Source organism: Osmerus mordax, chromosome 18 (assembly GCF_038355195.1).
Source record: "Osmerus mordax isolate fOsmMor3 chromosome 18, fOsmMor3.pri, whole genome shotgun sequence".
Lineage (NCBI taxonomy): Eukaryota > Metazoa > Chordata > Actinopteri > Osmeriformes > Osmeridae > Osmerus > Osmerus mordax.
The window spans coordinates 9,728,121-9,747,413 of NC_090067.1; the positions used below are offsets into that span (position 1 = coordinate 9,728,121).

General features: G+C 42.7%; 2 protein-coding genes across 2 annotated transcripts in view; one reads left to right on the forward strand and one right to left on the reverse strand.

Moving 5' to 3' along the window:
- Positions 1 to 19,293, reverse strand: part of LOC136961849 (aquaporin-3-like) — a 107,391-nt gene that overhangs the window by 60,480 nt on the left and 27,618 nt on the right. The window lies entirely within an intron of this gene.
- Positions 4,543 to 7,832, forward strand: LOC136962505 (IgGFc-binding protein-like). Its single transcript, XM_067256294.1, has 6 exons — positions 4,543 to 4,785; positions 4,877 to 5,444; positions 5,953 to 6,212; positions 6,306 to 6,650; positions 6,880 to 7,447; positions 7,738 to 7,832. The coding sequence occupies exons 1-6, from the start codon at positions 4,543 to 4,545 to the stop codon at positions 7,830 to 7,832; spliced, it is 2,079 nt and encodes a 692-aa protein (XP_067112395.1).

The window sequence follows — 19,293 nt, forward strand, 5'->3', positions numbered from 1 at the left end:
TGACACAATTTGGAGATGTTTTCACAGTTTCGTTTTATCTTTATTTTTCAACATAGTAATTGGTACAGAAATTATAAGATTATAAATTATAAACTCTTAATGATTTTAGATGTTTCGTTTTATTCTTCAACCTTTGTTCTTCAAATCAAATTTATTTGTATAGCCCTTTTTACACGAAAGCATGTCACAGAGGGCTTCACATAAGCCCATAGCTAACCAGAGAGAAGGAAACAGTATTGTTCATCATTGGGCAGCTGTAGCTGCTGTAGGCTCTTTGGCAGGACACAGTTTCCTAGAGGAAACGAAATGTTTTAGTATTAGTATGACATTTCACTGAAGCAATAACAAGAATGTAACAATAACGGTACATGAATCTAAAGCTGTGATAAGTGGCCATAAAGGTTCTTTAAATGTGGACTCACTTTGCATCTGCTGAGTCCTGTTTGACAAATTCACACACTTGGCTGGTCTTCTCCATCTGCTGCTTGAGATTGGTAACCTCTGCAGTCCAAGACTCTGTTTCCGTTTTAAAGGCAGCTGAACACCAAAAGAGTTGGGGAATTTAAAGTATATGTCTTGTCTCCTTTTACATTAACTACTCAGAAATATGCAGACCTAAACACTGAAGCAAAAAAGCATAAAAGACTAACATTCATGTTCACCACAAGGTGGCAATGCTGACCAATCTCACGTTGGACCCTCTAAATAAATCACTTACCTTCATGATCATTATGCTCCTTCTCTATTGTTAACAGTTCTTCCGCCTTTTTAGTCTGAAAACATTAGCAGGTAAAATCTTAAATATATTGTGTATTAGCCACTCTCACAAATCAGACTTGAATAAATCAAAAGGGGAAGGGAATCTTTTGACAAATCGTGCTGCTGGAGACAGTGATGTTCAAAGCACATAACACTTCCATAACACTTGAACGTAAGCCCCCCCAACACACACACAGACATACTTCTGGCTCGAGAAAATATTCCCCACAAAAGTTCATATTGAGACATGGGGTACCAAGAGTTTGTGTGACTTAACTCATGGTGCATACCCCTGATACTCAAAGGGATCAAACACGATGTAACATAGCAGTTTGGCATACCTTAGGCAAACAGCTATACACCATGAATACAAATGCAGTGCTCTCAACCTTTATTTATATGAGTTAACTGGATAGACAGGAGTTAACTGAATAGACAGGAGTTAACTGGATAGTTTGTCATATAAAGGTTCTTTCTCTCTTACCCTCTCCTCCTGACAGGTCTCAAACTGAGTGTTCTTCATACCACCCTCACTGACCCGTTTCTTTATTTCATCTTCCTGTTCTTTTATTTCATTCAAAGATTTGTGTAACTGCATTTCCAGTAGGTGTTGAGAGCCAGTACTGTCCTCTATTGTTTGGATGTACAGCTGTAAATTCTTCTCCTGCAGAATTTGTTGCTGCAACATCGTGGCCACAGCCTGTCGTTGACCAAAGATGACCAGGACCATTGCCATAGACATCACTGCAGAGAGGCAAACCACTACTATCTTGAATTCTGTCATCTCACCATGTGGGAGCGTTGGTGGCTTTGTATCTGTAGAAAAGTGCCAAAAAGGTCAAACAAGGGAGAGAGCTTCCACTTCTTCCTGTCTGTTACCTTTTGTGTTTGTCTCGATTGATTGTTGCAAAATGTATGTACATCCTGATGCTGCCTTACCCTTGAACACTGTAGTTAGTCAATGTAGTTTCCAAGTGGAGAGTGGTTCCACCACTTTCTCACAAGCCACTTTACACACTGTCACTTTCAGCTACTGGTTGCACGATCAGCAAAATTGTTACCCCATTTTTCTTTAGGTTAGTATAGGTCTATAAGGTTAGTATAGGTATTTATGTGTATTAGAGGTTGAGTATACTGTATTGTATATTATTTTGTATATTTAGGAGGTTTATTATGTTTTTGCTTATCTAAGGTGTAATTTATGTTCTTATAGTACTTATATATTATGTTATGCCAGGTTGACTTTGTGTTGTTCTGTGCATCTGACAATAAAAGACTTGAACTTGAACTTTAATCTATCAGTCATAATTTCACTTTGCACTTTTTGTGGTTGTCCTTCTGTAGAGCCTATCACAAAAGTAACTACAAGGAACTCACCTTTTCTCTTGTTACACTCTCCAACAAATAATGAGTTTAAGCTTGGTTTTCCCCTTCCAGGTTGTTCACTCAATTTATTTTGAGTAATCCAATATTTGAAACAGACATTAATACAACAACACTTTCAGAGATTCTTTTCAATGTCTGTTTTTTTAAATGGCCAGGGATCCGTAGGATTCTTCTCTAGTTGCTGCCTATTTTGTTTGAAATGTTTTGCAGAAAAACCTGTTCAACTCTACAGACCGGTGTGACTAGTCAGTGGCACATAACCAACCCTGAGGCTTCATTCTTGCAACACCCTGTATATAAAATACACCCTGTATATACTCTTACTACATTTACATTGTCATTTGGCAGATGCTCTTATCCAGAGCGACTTACAGTAAGTACAGGGACTTTCCCCCGAGACAAGAGCACACATTTTCTCACTTTGCAAACTGTAGCCTACTTGCGCAATACTTTTTGGTAGGTGTTAGAGAGGGAATGGCAGTTTGATTAACATCTGAATCTGCTGAACAAGTCTGGGTGCCTCTGTGGATGACATCATAATCAAGCTTCTCTACTCTTTGCCTTCCCCGTTGAAAGTGATGTCCACTGTATAGTTTCTTAATATATTATATAGAAATTAAATTGAATGTGCAGAGTCATCTGATAATACACACTTTGTGAACAAAAAGAAAATCATCATATCAGTTCATTTAAGGCTCAGATAAAGAAACAGTGCATGCGGTTAACTCGCGCCCATTGGTGCAAACAGCTGACCACTCCTGAAAGTCCATTGTCCGTAATTACACAATTCATCTGTTGGCCTGTAAGCAACCTCCACTTGTACCTATTGTGATTCAAATAGTAGAAAGAGATAAGAGGATATCATTTTTTTTGCATTTATCATTCCAATCCCAATCAAAACATAGGCTTTCTATGGGTGGTAACCACACGATAACAATGCCTGTCAACAGCGTCTAACGAACAGTAGGTCTTGAGGAGTCTCTCACATGGGTTTTAAATGAGAACACACACGCCCTCTTCTTGAGACTGCACAGTCACATGCAATGGTCATCAATGATATCAGATCCATGTTTGCATCCAAGAAGGCCCTTAGTGCTTGATTGTTATGCAGTACAACAATTGTAAATAAAGTATGATATTAAACACCTATAAAATGGTGAGGGAATACTATTGATAATAACACATCATACATGAGTCTGCAATCATAGATCTAATTTGTGATTTGTTGTAAATATTTTGTACCTCATTCTACAGCACACACACTATTTATCCACAAAAATAGTTATCAGACTCGAAAGATCAGATGATTAAAAAAGGTCATCGTCTGATAAAAGCTGTTGGATACAAAGTGTGTTTGGTGAAGCTAGGGCACGTCTGGATCTATTTGATCACCACGTCAGCCATGCCAACTGAATGCTGATTGGCTCTTGGGTGGGAACCTTTAACAATTTAAGCCTTGGCCACCAGGATGCCCACACACCAGCAATCCATACAGGTGAGAAGATGCTTAGATTCTACCTTGCAGACACAAACAAATTCAAGCACCAATACAGCACATGTTGACAGTATATAATATACATTTTCACTGGATATTTCGATTATTATGTTACAATGCCAGAAGATGCAGTAACTAGATGCAGTAAATCGTACTGGTTAAAAATGACTGTTCTTTCTTATTTGTTTCTTCATCCAATATTTGTGAGGTGACATGAAAGTTTCAGGAGATGTGTTTTTATGGCATCTGTCAGTAACTCACATTTGTCTTTTGTTGTTTATTAGTCATGGGGACTTTTGTGGCTACCCTTGCAGCTCTACTCTTGGGTGGTAAGTCGCATTAAAAACATTTGCCTTTTCTCTAAACAATATGGACAACAGCTCAGTCAGAAAACTGGTAAAGTCAAACTGGACCTTAACAAGTCATACAGTATGGTGACAGGAAGCACAGTCCTTTGACACTGGATTTGACCAAATGTTATACAAAAATGTTACATTATCCCAACTTGTATTTGAACAACACCAAGTGCAAGATAGATAGACTGATAATATACAGAGAGACTCTTGAAGAATAAAAATTTTAGATAATGTAGAGGTTGTGCAGCTTACAGTTATGTTAATTATTTTATAATTATTGTTTAGCAGAGATTGTGTCACGAAGACATGCATTAAGCTATTTACTTGATAGCTTAACACAACTGGATGTAAAGATGTGACAACATTTCAGATTGTTTTTTTTTTTAGTTTACAATCCAAGGTCAAATTACAGTCTATGAGATGTCTAAAAAAAACAAGGACGGGTAAGGCAATGTTTTCCTGAACTCTGGAGATAATGCAGATTTGTGTCCACTTTCAGGACTGTGTTCAGCAGGACCAGGTGTTTTCAAACCTCAGACTAGTGCCATGTGCATGGTGTCTGGAGACCCCCACTACTTCACCTTCGATGGACAAAACTTTGATTTCCAGGGCACCTGTGTGTACCAGATGGCCAGCGTCTGCCACAACAATGATGATTTGGAGCCTTTTGGTGTTGTAGTGCAGAATGACAACCGGGATAAGAAGGTGGGCTCCGTCACCAAGCTGGTGGAGGTCAATGTCTACGGATATACCATCGTCATCAGCAAGGAGCACCCAGGGCTTGTCATGGTAAGAAATAACATGAAAAGACATGGCCGCTTAATTTTTTATTCACAGCTGCTTTAGAGAGTAATTTACATATTTTTTTATCTGTTCACAGATAAATGGTGAGCTGAACAACCTCCCAGTGACGCTGTATAACAACAAACTACAGCTGTACAAGAGTGGCTGGTTTGCAGTGATCGCGAGTGACTTTGGTGTGAAAGTCTCCTATAACTGGGACAGTGTGTCCTTCGTCACTGTCACCAGCAAGTACGCCGGCGCCATGTGCGGCATGTGTGGCAACTACAACCACAGGCCAGACGACGACCTCCAGATGAAAGACGGGAGGCAGGCGGCCTCGGCCAAAGAGCTGGGTCAGAGCTGGACAGTGGCCACCGTTCCTGGCTGCGTCCATGGCTGCAAAGGCCCCTGCCCTGACTGTAACATCACCCAGAGAGATCTGTACGCCACCAACAAGTACTGCGGCATCATCAGTGACGTAACAGGCCCCTTCCGCGACTGTCACGCCGAGGTCGACCCCGCCGGTTTCTTTCAGAACTGCCTGTATGATGTGTGTCTCTACCAGGGCAGCAAGGACATGCAGTGCAAGACTCTTACTGCCTACACAGCTGCCTGTCAGGAGAAAGGGGCCACTGTCTACTCCTGGAGGACTGCTGACTTTTGTGGTGAGCATAACCAAGTTGAACCAAGTTGGATTGGCTAAACTCCACAGTATATCCACTCTACAGTATATATACAGACCATCCACACCACCGAGGAGGTAGGTTTTTGGTGGCGTAGATGGTTAAAGCGGTGTTTATAGACGTGGTGCTTACAATCGCAAGTCAGAGGATTCAAGTTTGAACCCCAGTATGGGCAAGATCGGAAGGGAGCTTTACTGACGAGCAGTGCATGACACCAGTTACAGGGGTGCCGTTGATTCCAGATACATGTTTGAGCTCAGCGAGACCAGCTGGGGTCACTGTGGTGCAGAAGTAAATTTAGGGGGTTGAATGAAACTGAGTCGAAGTGGGTGAACTTACTCCTCAGTACGCCACCCACCCTCGCCATCAAAGAGCTAGCTTTTATAAAGATTGGTCGTCCAGTCAATCCTCTGTGTATGGAACGGGACATGGGTCAACCAAAGGTATATGGGGTAACCAAAACCTTTATGTCAATGCAATTTATTCACAGCTTCCCAGTGCAAAGAAGGCAGTCACTACGAGCTTTGTGCCAGCAGCTGCTCTTTGTCATGCCAGACTTTGACCCCATCGGCTGGCTGCCAGGCTCCCTGTAGAGAGGGATGTTTCTGCGATAGTGGCTTCGTCCTCAGCGGAGACCAGTGTGTGCCCCTTGCCCAGTGCGGTTGTCAGTATCTGGGCAGATACTACAAAAATGGACAAGTCTTCTACCCTAATGGACTCTGCCAACAAGAATGCACTTGTAACAGCACGGTAAGATGAACAGAAGTAAATAGGAATGGTACCCATCATTCCATACAGTGGAAAAACCCTTAAACCCTAATCAGTTTCACTCGTTTTTTTTAGGTGAAATGTGTTGAATTCACTTGTGGACCATATGAAAAGTGTGCCGTGAAGAACGGAGTCAGATCTTGCCAGCCAGAAGGACAGGGAGTGTGCTCCATCTCAGGCGACCCACATTACAGAACCTTTGACAACACCACCTACGACTTCCAGGGCACCTGCACCTACACTGCTGCTCAAGGCTGCCACCTAGAGGGCACTCACCTTACTCCCTTCAGTGTAGCGGTGGAGAACGAGAAGTGGTATGGAATGTTGTCCAATCCACGAGTGTCTGTTGCAAAGCTTGTGGCTGTTGAAGTATATGGAATCACCTTGACTCTGCGCAAAAACGAAATTGGAATGGTCATGGTATGTTTTTTCACACTGATCGTGTCAAATTGCAATTTTCTAAATCTAAATCCAGTTTGTTAATTGCAAATCAAAGGGTTACCCAGCATCGTGTGTCAGAGATATACCAATCAATCAATTTGCATTAGTGTGGAGTATCTACTAAGAATGGATACATTTAAATGCTTTGGGGTGAGAGTCCAGTTTGAAATAATAATCTGATGAGCAAATCCTGTGATCTTCTCCACAGTTAAATGGAATCATGGTGAATATTCCTTTGACAATCCTCAATGGTGCAGTGCAGGTTTATCAGGAGGGCTTGTATGAAGTAATTGCGACAGACTTTGGTCTGAAAGTCACCTATGACCTAGTCTATCACGTCACCATCACCGTGCCTGGCAACTACCACGGCAAGACCTGTGGCTTGTGTGGAAACTTTAATGACAACAAAGAAGATGAATTCCAGCTTCCAAACGGGAGCTTAACCAAGGACCTTCTGACCTTCGGGGCGGCCTGGAAGGTGATTGTTCCTGGGGTGGTCTGTGAAGATGGCTGCAGCGGAGACCAATGTCCCCAATGTGACAAGACCAAGAAGCCTGTGTTTGAGAAAGACTGCAGCATTATTACAGATGCTAATGGTCCCTTTGCCGTCTGTCACAAAGTGATAAACCCAGACTCTTACTTCAAAGACTGTGTCTTTGATACCTGTATGGCAATGGGAGACCGTATCATGCTTTGTAACAGCATCAACGCATACATGTCGGACTGCCAGAACTTTGGGGTAAACATCTTGAAATGGAGAACACCAACTTTTTGTCGTGAGTCTATTTGCCAACAACTGACTGATACTGAATGTTTTCTATCTCTTACTACATGTCAGCTATGTATGCCTTCTCAGTAACCAGTGAGTATCATAACTCAAACATGAAAAGTAGTTACCACATTTCTAAAAGCTGTGGACTAACATCAATGTATCGGACAGCTTTCTCCTGTCCGACTAACAGCCATTACCAGGTCTGCGCTGAGACATGTTCATCTCCATGTCCCGGACTCTCAAACGCCATCTCTTGCCCATCCACCTGCGCTGAAGCCTGTGCCTGTGACTCAGGATTCTACTTCAATGGCACAGGCTGCGTGGGCTTGGAACAATGCAGCTGTTACTCTGACGGCCACACTTTCAAGGTGAGAGAGTATACTGATTAGAGAGATACATTTTACATTTACATTACATTTAGTCATTTAGCAGACGCTCTTATCCAGAGCGACTTACAGTAAGTACAGGGACATTCCCCCGAGGCAAGTAGGGTGAAGTTCCTTGCCCAAGGACACAACGTCAGTTGGCATGACCGGGAATCGAACTGGCAACCTTCGGATTACTAGCCCGACTCCCTCACCGCTCAGCCAACTGACTCCCTCCAGAGATACTGTCGCTGAAGTGTTCATGCAAGTCTATGATCTAATCTATGATTTATTGGCCAATTGACCCAAGGCCATAGCCATTGAGTCAACATTGGGGGGGACAAAACATTTTTTTTTATGATAATTTCGGACAGCGTGCGTGGTTGCCTGTCGTAGCATAGCACATTTATTTTTTTATATCAATATAGTGGCGGGGACATTTTGACCAGATTTGAATATTGGGGGGTGTGTGTCCCCCCCAATATGTATTATGATTACGGCCTTGAATTGACCAATGAACTGAACCAGATTGTGAGATGTTTCATGGAGATATGGAGCTCTGAAATTCACGTTTGGTTGTAAATTGTCAATGTCCAGATTGGGGAAACCTTGATGACAGAAGACTGTCTTGGGGTCTACATCTGCCAAGCATCTGGAGTGGTCCTATTTGAGTCTGTGACCTGCACGACTGAGGAGAGCTGTGGGGTCAAGAGGGGCGTGCAAGGCTGTCATCCCAAACAGTGTCAGATTCAGTCTGGTGGAGTCTTCACACCTTTCGATGGACAGAGTGGCCACGTCACAGCTTCAGGGTCCTATGAGTTAGTGAACGTGTGTAACCAGAGTCTGGTGTCTGAGTGGTTCAGTGTGGTGGTGACACTAGAGGAGGAGAAAACTTCCCTCAAAGATATGGTTGCCTTGTATGTCTTCTTCGAGGATGTGGCCATAAGTGTCAGTGACAAGCATGAGGTTCGGGTGAGTACATGCATTAACCATAATTCTTTAAGGTATAAATTGTTCTCTTGACATTCATACAAACTGAAATGAATAAATATTCAATGTTATCAAAACATTTTACGTTTTTAATTCATTAATTGAATGAATGAAATAATGAAAAAGTCACGTGAATGAAAATGTCTTTACAGGTCAATGGCAAGAAGATGACCCTGCCCAGTTTGATAAAAAATAACATCTCAGTTAAAATGTCTGACAAAACTCTGTTCATTGAAAGAAAATCAAACCTGCGGGTGTCCTTTAGTCCCTCTCTGGAGATCACAGTTGCAGTCAGTGACAACATGGCAGGCAAGTTGTGTGGTGCTTGTGGAAGACTCTTTCCTTCTGGAGTCGTATTCCGGGCCTCCAGGAACACCATCCTCACCGCTCTCCTTCAGACCAGAGAGTTTACTTACACACAGCAGTACATGTCTGATTGGATAGCCCCAGACATCCCTCAATGGTAAAGCAGCTTATGTCAAACAATAAACATGACAATCCGACTGTGCCAATCTAATCTCTAAATTAGAAAGATTTTAATTTGTCTGTGAAAGGTTTTTAAATATTGTTTGGTATAACAGCTTTTACAAAGAATGATGATAAACAATACAATATGCAAGGGAGGAGTTTGCCTTTCTTTTGTTGAATATGCACATTTCCCTTCAGCATAATGTGTTTTTATTTGACAGATATTGACCCTACAGTACATCCAAATAACTTGTTTTGTAAATGACAGTTCAATCATAATGTGAATTCCATCTTAAGTGTTTGTAAACCTTCTGTTTATGAACATATGAATCATCGTCAATAATCTTTTTGATAACGGTCACAAATTCTATAAATGTTCAATAAAGTAAGTTCATTTTCATACAGCACCTCAGATTCACCTCTTAATGTTTAGCATTTGTAGAAATTCTTTAATCCTGTTTGTTTCTCAGGTAATTTCTTCCTTGTGCTTTGGGATTTAATTAATATTCCATTACAGTTGTGTCATTTTCAAGATTGTGGAAGAAACTGGTCAGTTTCCACTTATGTTGTGGCATCAATTTGGGTTCTAGTTTGGAATAGAAGTTAGCGATCAGATGAAAGGACAGATAACTGACTAGTCAAAGAAATTAAGCAGACAAGAGTCAGCTGGTGGCTTTGCAAATTATTTTCTGAGACATGAAGCTGAACATGAAAGCTCCTTTATACAGGAAAACAGAGAGATAGATACAGACAGGTGGTGGTAGTGTTACAGAGTACAGCAACAAACAACAGTAACTATTTTGGCAACAGCTAGATGGGTAAGAGCAGGACAGACAGTAAATTCCTAATGACTACAAATAGCACGCGTGACCGCATTCAAGAGATAAACAGTATAAAATACAGAATACACCTGCATTCATAGAAATATACTAAACTATACTTCATGGGAAAATAAGAAGTAGGCTCGACAATACCACCTATACCAACTTCAGTAAGATGAAGAGAGAGGCAAAAAGTGACACGTTCTTTCACCTGTTATGGATACTTTATTGATTAATCATTTCACAGCGTGATTTTCATAAAATTGTTTAGGAACACAATTAAAGTAGCCACAAAAATGCATGTACATAAAATGTCTTAATGATTACTGTTTAATAACTTTGAAAACTGATTAAGTAGGGTAGAGTAGGCTTTTGGATGTTCACTTGAGCTGGTCCGTCATGCTTACAGCCCACTGCAAAACAAGATACAACAGCTTTATTAGAAGGAGAATACAGAACACCACCACAAAAAATCCAATGTTTTAACATGCAGGTTGAATACACTTATACACAAATATATGGTCCTATAAAACAGAAGTATATTTCACACAGTTATTATTGGGAATGAACACAAACTCACCAGGTGGGGAAGTCAGGTGCTATCCAAGAGGCCATGTATTCCTGCATGGACAGCTGCATGTTGTTGTTATTGATGGCTGCTAGTTTCCCACAAGCCCCACACACCTTGTTCACTATGTTGTCACTGACAGTTATTGAGATTTCCTCAGACAGGCTGTAGGACACCCGCAGGCCAGATACCTTCTCAATGACCAGTGTTTTTTCCAACACCTTCACCGAAATCTCATTCTTGTATAGACTGGGCAGAGTCCCTGTTTTACCGTTGACCTGCAAGAGCATGGAAAAGGCATTTAGAATTTGTTTTCAAACGTCATGGAATCTCAAGCAAAAATACTAAGGCCTAGTCTCCCATAATCTGTTCATATGGGAGCTGATCCATTATCTGTCAAAGAAAATTAATTTTCATCTTTGTGCGATGAAGCATACTCACCCAAGTCTCATGTTTGTTGTTGACAGAGATGATAAGATCATCGAAGAAGACATACAGAGCCACCACCCTCTTCACCCCGGTGTTTCCACATGCCTCCAGCTTCACCACCACTCTGAACCACTCGGCTACCAGACCGCCGTCGCACGCTTTCACAACCTCATAGGCTCCAGAGGCCGTGACAAATCCATTCGTCCCACCGAACAGAGTGAACAATCCGCCGGTCTCCATGACGCACTGTTGGGGGAAGCAGCCCCTCACGGCATTCCGCACTTGACATCTTTCATTACTCTGGCACTTCTGTTTTTGACACTGAATCCCACGATCAGCGGTACAAGTGCACAGCTCCTGGCAGTCATTTGACAGGATAGACTCCCCAATCTAAGACAGACCAAAAAAAGGCACAGCATATTGTTTCATCACGACAGACATACGTGGACTTGGATGTCCACACACCTGCAACAGCATCCTCCAGCACACAACACATGCAAAAACAATTTTTTCAGGCCTTCATCCCCCTATCATGAAGAATGAATCCTAACGTTTCTTTTAAGAACTTTATGCTGTGATGTGACCGCACCTTGTAGGTGAGTCCTTTGTAATAGCAGCTGCACTGATCTGGGATAACACATCCAGTCCCATTGAAGTAGTGGCCTGGATTGCAAGCACAGCCCTCAGCGCAGGTGGTGGGGCAGGTGATGGTGTCTGACAGGCCAGGACATGGGGTAGCGCAGATCTCGGAGCACACCTGGTAGTGGCTGTTAGCAGGGCAGTTCAAGGCTGAAAAACACCACACACAAAGACCTTATTATTATCCTGTCTACAGTCATTGCACTTTCAGGCTACTCCTTTTCATGCGTTTCAAGGCTGCTCTTCAACCAAAAACAAGTATTCCGTATCGCTTTGTCAACCATAAATATGACACGTACGACAAAAGGTGGCTGTTCTCCATTCTTTGATGTTCACCCCAAGGTTCTGGCAGTCAATCGTGTAGGCGGATATGCTGTGACACAGAACGTGGCGATCTCCTTTAGACAGACACACATCGTAAACGCAGTCTCTGAAGTAAGAGGCGGGGTCTATCCTGGTGTGACAGGCGGCGAAGGGACCATTAGGATTTGTTATGATGCTGCAGTCTTTCTCAAACACAACCTTCTTCTTGTCGTCGCATTTGGGACATTGGTCTCCGCTGCAGCCGTCTTCACAGACCACCCCAGGAACACCCACCTTCCAGGCCGCCCCGAAGGTCAGAAGGTCCTTGGCTGCTTTCCCGTCGGGAAGCTGGAAATCATCTTTGTTGTTGTTGTTGAAGTTGCCACACAGGCCACAGGTCTTGCCTCGGTAGTTGCCAGGCACAGTGACGGTGATGTGGTAGACCAGGTCATAGGTGACTTTCAGGCCAAAATCGGTGATGATGACATCATAAGTGCCATCTTGATAAGCCTGTATTGCTCCTTCATTCAGATTAAGAGGGAGGGTAGTCATGACACCATTCACCTGGATGACACAAGGATAACATGTCATCAGTAAAACTAAACATAAAACAACACAAAACAATATCCATTCATTATCCATTGAATACATCATTTGAAATAGTACATTAAGTAAACCAAATGACTTAATCATGTTGTTTCATACTCACCATTATCATTCCAATCTGATTTCTACGCAGGATGAGGGTATTGCCATAAACTTCAACAGCCACAAGCTTTGCAACAGACACATGTGGATCGGACGACATTCCATACCACTTCTCATTCTCTACCACTACACTGAAGGGAGTAAGGTGAGTGCCCTCTAGGTGGCAGCCTTGAGCAGCAGTGTAGGTGCAGGTGCCCTGGAAGTCGTAGGTGGTGCTGTCAAAGGTTCTGTAATGTGGGTCGCCTGAGATGGAGCACATTCCCTGTCCTTCTGGCACGCAGGTTCTGATTCCGTTCTTCACAGCACACTGCTCATTCACTCCACAGCTGAACGAAACACACGCCACCTAAAAACAACATGAGTGCCTCATTTTTGTATTCGATTTTTTAAAGGAAAAAGGATTTTCTTAATCATCTGGTTCATCATGAATGTCAATTATCCATCGAATTGCTGTAGTAAACAAAGATCTCATGAAAGAGAGACAGATCAACTTTTGAACTATAGTACAGAAATAAACCAAAATGTACTCAACCTGGTTGCTGGTTGGGCTGCATGTGCACCTCTGAAGGCAGTGGTCATCCCCCCAGAAGGATGCGCTGGCCATCACGTAGTGACCTTTGTACTCACAGCCACACTGAGACTTGAGCACGCACTTGTTGCCGCTACGCAGGAAGCCATCGTCACAGGCGCAGGTCTCCACACAATAGCCTTTGCACGTGGAAGAACCGTTTTGATTCTCACACGTTGCAGCGCATGGACTTCCACACTGCTCATAGTGGCTGTTCTCTGGACACGTGGGGTCAGCTGTTGAATTGTAAAGGACATTTAAATGTAGCTGACAGGACCGTCCATTTCCTTGATTTGAACACATTACATATTTTATGTAACCTCACCCCTTACAATTCAAACAGTTTTAATAATATGTGTTAGTAACTCACGACAATGGGCAATATGCCTCCAGTCGTGAATTTTGACGCCTTCCCTCTGGCAGGCATCGCTGTAGACCTGTAGAGTGTCGCAGAGGAAGTTCTTCATACCCTCGCCCATGCACACATCAAACATGCAGTTCTCACGGTACACCTTTGGCTCGATGACAGCTTTGCAATCTTTGAATGGGCCTTCCATAATGAGTGAGAGCGTACCACAGAAGACCTTATCTGCGATGTGCGCAAAAAAGCCATTGTTACACTGGTCACACTGCCCCACACACTCATCCCGACAGTAGGCGTCATCTGCCAAGCCCGGGACCCTCCAGCTCTTTCCCAAAGCCGTTGGATTATTGGCGGGAGAGCCATCAGGTAAGGTTAGGTCATCCTCATTTTTGCCGTTAAAGTTACCACACAAGCCGCAGGTCCTGCCTGCAAAGCTGCCTGGCACTGTCACGACAAGATGCTGTTGCCAGTCGTACTGCACTGTCAGACCAAAGTCGGTCTCCAAGACAAAGGAGAGACCGCTCTGGTATATCTTCAGTTTCCCATTGTTCAGGGTGATTGGAAGATTCCATGACATGTAATCCATCTAAAGATAAATAAAGATAACTGAACAAATGCATCTTATTACATTAACATAAACATAGAGTACATAGTAAATACCAGCAGTTTCAAGCAGAAAAAATTGTACATACCCTCACAAGGCCGAACTCCGAGCGAACAACAGTGATTGTGTATCCATAGACATTAATAATAATCTTGGCCACAAACGTAACAATTGTGTTGCCATTTTTGGCATTCTTGGCCTCCACTTCAAATGCTGGATGCCCCTCATCCACGTGACAGTTCTTGGCCATTGTGTAAGTGCAGTTGCCCATGAAGTTGTAGTAGTGGCCGTCAAATGACCGGTAGTGAGGGTCACCCATGACCCAGCAGGTGCCTGGGGGAAGAACTGGAGGCTTTTTTACACAAATTGGGTTGTTGTCCTTCATTTGACACTCTTCGTCCTTTTGACATTTCATTTGACTGCATTCAAGCTTCTCTGGGGAGAGAAAAACAAAAGGATACAATAAAACTGAAACAGAATATGGCAGTCGAATAGAATAGGTGAGGTAGGCTAAACCATCAAGCAATGAACATCAATAGTCTGACTGACTTACCTGGTTGACTAGCAGAGGCAGGGGATCCATATCCAGTGTCAGCAACCACGCCGATACTGTAGACGCCAAATGGAGAGTTGGGGTGGACTATCTGGTGGAACCCAGCGCCACTGCCATAAGAGATCTCTGCCCATGAGTACTCACTCCCTCCCACCTGTTTCCAGCTAATGTCACTGGGCATAGGGGCCTGGTCTAGCGTTAAACCACCCAGGTCCTGGCTACGAGCTATGATAACAGCCATGTTGGTGAAGTCAGCTTGCCCCTCCAGAGAGTATGAGGTACTAAAACTACTTGTTGGTAGAACGGTCATGAGGAAGGGATCATAAGATGGGTATGTAGAATCAGGCCCCCCGTTGAACTCAAAAAGGACTTGGATGCCTTTGTCAGCCGTCAAGTGTATGGGATTGGGCCATTGGGAAAACAGCTCAATTTTCTGACCAGGAAGCATTGGCAGAGTCATAGCTTTACCTCCATTGTTCACCTGGACGTTGGTTGCCTGAGATGCTTGGATGAAGACGCTGTCATATCGGTTGGGGTGGTCATGGTAGGGCAGGGGTGCAATGATAAATTCCTTCCCCCAGCTGTTTACAGGGAGGAGCTGCTCATAGACATGGTCACATGAAGTAAACTTAAATGTACAGGTATGTCCTGTGGATACTGCTACTGGCTGCTTTGAAACTACCCTGCAACCTGTGAGGTCATCTGAACTTTGAATCTGAATGCTTTCAAACGGCTCAAGGGTGACGGTCAGCTTGCTCCCTGCTCGATACAGACGCCTGTGGAAACGTACGTTTGCCTTCAGGTAAATCTCGACTGAGTTTTGGTTCTTGTGGTTGGTGATAGAAAACTCTTTGAAGGTTTGCAGGGGAGTTCCTTTGGGAGTGAAGATGTAGTACTCCGTCCCCCATTCTTGAACTGGGTAGACCACGGAGGTGTCGGCTGTGTCCTCCTTGTAGTTGAGGGACAGCACAGTGACTTCTTGGCTTGCCTCGATCAGAATGGTGGGAAGGTTATTCCAGCTGCCTTTCATCTCCACACCATTGGGAAGCTGGAAGGCCACACCCTGACCTGGGTCGACACTCTTCTGGTAAACCTGACCCAGGGCCGTTACCTTGACGTTGGTGCTTCCGTGGGAGGAGGGCACAGCGGAGACCTCGATCACGAAGCGTGCTTGGTAATCCCCCATGTAGTTTTGCAAAAAGACCGTGGCAAACTCTTTCCCTGCTGGTGTGGCAGAGCAGAGGCCTGGAAAGACAATCACAAATATAATTGTCAAACGTCACATGTTCACCAACAAAATCTGTTCACCATCACAAAGAAAACTTCATAAAGGGACAGTTCACCCAAAAAAGAGACATTGCTGTTGAGTTTTTAAAATGAATTTTTGGGGCGTGTTGAGCACCACAAACCAAGTGGCATCTAGCTTCTTTATATTCGAGAGAAGGCAGACAATATCTCAGCAAAAAAAGGCCAATATCTCCAGAACACCAAAACAATCTTGGGGGATAAATGGCATTAGGGGTAAGAGGAAACATATGTATTTTTCATCTTTGTGTGATCTGTCCCTTTAAGTATTCAAACACTTTTCATACTAAATCTGAAATGTGGTGTATTATGCCTGGCTTGTTGTCACTATGGTGAACCAAATAATACAAAGAAGAAACTATAGTTCTTTAGCTCATTTTCTTTCCTTCTGGTATTTTCTGTATATCTTCGGCCTTGCTGTTTGGCCTTGTTATCTCATTTTGTTTTGTCTAAAATACTGGCTTGTTTTAGAATCCAGTTCTAACTTACCACAAAGCAGCAAAACAACAAAGCTATGAAGCAACCCGTCCATTCTTCCAGCTAAGAAACAAAGAGAAGGTCAAGTAAAGAAGCTTGTCTATGGAGGCATATCAGCAATTTGAGTCAACTTGAGACCACAGTACGCAGTAGTACAGAGGAATTTTACAGCACATCTGATAAACAAGTACATTTTAGATATCAAGTAACCAAGCAGTACAGATTAATCTTAATCAAGTTATATTATGTGTTACTGTATACAGTTATAAAGTTACACTTGTAGAAATAATGTTACATTTTGCCATGGACATTGATCAGATGATTCTTACCTGAACCAGGTGTCTGGATGATGGGACTTAGGGTACATGGCCTTTTATTGAGGTTTGCTGCTCGACGTTAGCCAATCAGTAGGGTGTTTACACCTCTGTGGCACTTTCAAGTAAAGGTACCACATGGCACCACATGGCAAAGGCACCACATGGCAAAGTCACCTGGCCGGATGTTGGCACTGGGCAGATTCGTGTTTAATCAGTGGTCTAATCTGATGAGAAAAATTGCATTTCTGTGTAACTTTATTTATTTATTTATTTATTCATTCATGACACACTTAGATCTTGGAAGACAAATTCCTTTTGTTTCTGATACTGTTTGAGATCTGTCTGGCAACCATGAGATTTTGTTCAGAATGTAATGTCCCATTGTTGTCCCATTTAGGAACATTTGATCTCACAGTCTTGGTTTGAAGCGGTCACAAGTCCAAGATATCATCCAAGATCCAAGTCCAAGATATCATCACAAATACTTTTATGATGCCCCATCACACACCCGGACCCCCCCACACACACACACACACACACACATACACATACAGATTATATTTTAGTTTGAGAAACCACAGAGGTTGCGATCATGTACAATTTCAAGATTTAACATTTTGCTGTGGATGCATTAAAGTATGGTGATAGCTAATCAGCTCACCTCTTGTCCCAGTACACATGTCAAATTTGAGATTATTTATTCAGGGTTTGGCCTTTTGAGGGTATCTGTGAGAGTACTGAATGACAATTATTCACTGTTTGTTGAAGGCGGTAAACAGGAATTCCCACACCCATAAACATAGATAACGAATGTGTAAGGCCTACCTCACATTGTCAAACAGGCAGTAGGTAGATTTAAAGAAACTTGATGGCAATCAAAAATTACTTTGAAGTGCATAGACAATCATCAGAAAAGATTAGCCAGCAAGGTTGTTTGAACATTAGGGTGTTACTTACAATGTTGACAAAAATACACAATTTAAATGCTTTCTATCTTATAAAACACAATTTAATTAAATTGAGATCATTCAACTCACATGAACTGTATCCATGTGATCCTTCTACATCACAATGATAATTTTTTATTCTTGTTTTGCACTTTCAAATCAATGTCAACAGATACATGTGAAAACTAAGCTAATTGTGGTAAAAATATATTTATTCTGGGAAGCCATCAGAGTGATTAAGTACTTGTGGGAGTAGTGGTAAGTTTGAGAATTACTCAAAATAAACACCTCCACATGTCACAGTCAGCAAAAACAGCAAAAAACAGACCACACAACTGTTGACCGATGCAGAAAACATCCTGTCCCCTGCTGATGTTTTTAATAACATCAATGGGACGCCCACAAATGCACTCAACAGCCTGCCTAAGATAAAAGCATGGTGAAGATTCAGAGGAAGCATCTCAAATAAACGGAACAACGAAGCAACAGACTTGTAGAATCATGGGTTTGGCTGGATGTTTGGCAGGGTCTTGGTTACTTGTACTACTGGCTCTCAATTGTCCAACGCTTGGAGGTAATGTCTGCTGTTTTCATGTATCTAGAGATTGAAATGTCATTTATTCAACACAATAAAGCCTTTCTTTGTTATTTCAATTTGCAGACACTGAGAATGTTCTTGAGTATCCCCTGTCCCAGGAGCCTGATGTTCCTTTCCCGCTGGCTTATCCTTCAGCTCAGAATATTGATGCCATATGCAAAAATGGAGAGTACCGTCGTCGGTACCCCCCCAGCTACTTCCCCCCCTCTGGTTACAGTCATTTTCGCCGTCGTGGAAAAGCCATCAACTGCTTGGAGTCTTGGTACAATATGTGTTGCCATGGAAATGTCCCACAGGATAACAACCAGAACGTGTGCTGTGCCCAGCAAGCTGTGAGTCCATGACCATGTGTGTCTGTCTTTTCACTGGCTATAAAACACGAAACTGGTTTTCTTTAAACTTTTTTACCTTCATTTCAGTGGCATCAGGCCCTTTCCCAGTTCTGTGAAGATGAGTTCTCCGTCAAGACAGTCGCATACCCATGCTGTAGGGTGAAAGGAGATAAGAGATGGATCTGTTTTGACACGAACGTCGTAGGCTCCTATCAAGCCTTCCCTGGCTACCAGGCTCCAGCACAGCTCCCCCAGGAACCTGGCTTCATCTGGAACCCAGACCAATGCCTGCATGAGTAATAGTGACGATGAGTAGTTAGACATGCAAACTAGCTAGCAAGAGTAATGTAAAATAGTTGTAATTTGCATGCTCCAGCATGGTTTAACTAATGAGGCCATGCTGTGCTGTTGTGGGCTGCTTGTTGTAGCACAGTCTATTATCATATACACTTTAGAATGTCTTTACTCATGTTTTGAAAGTTTAACAATAAAAA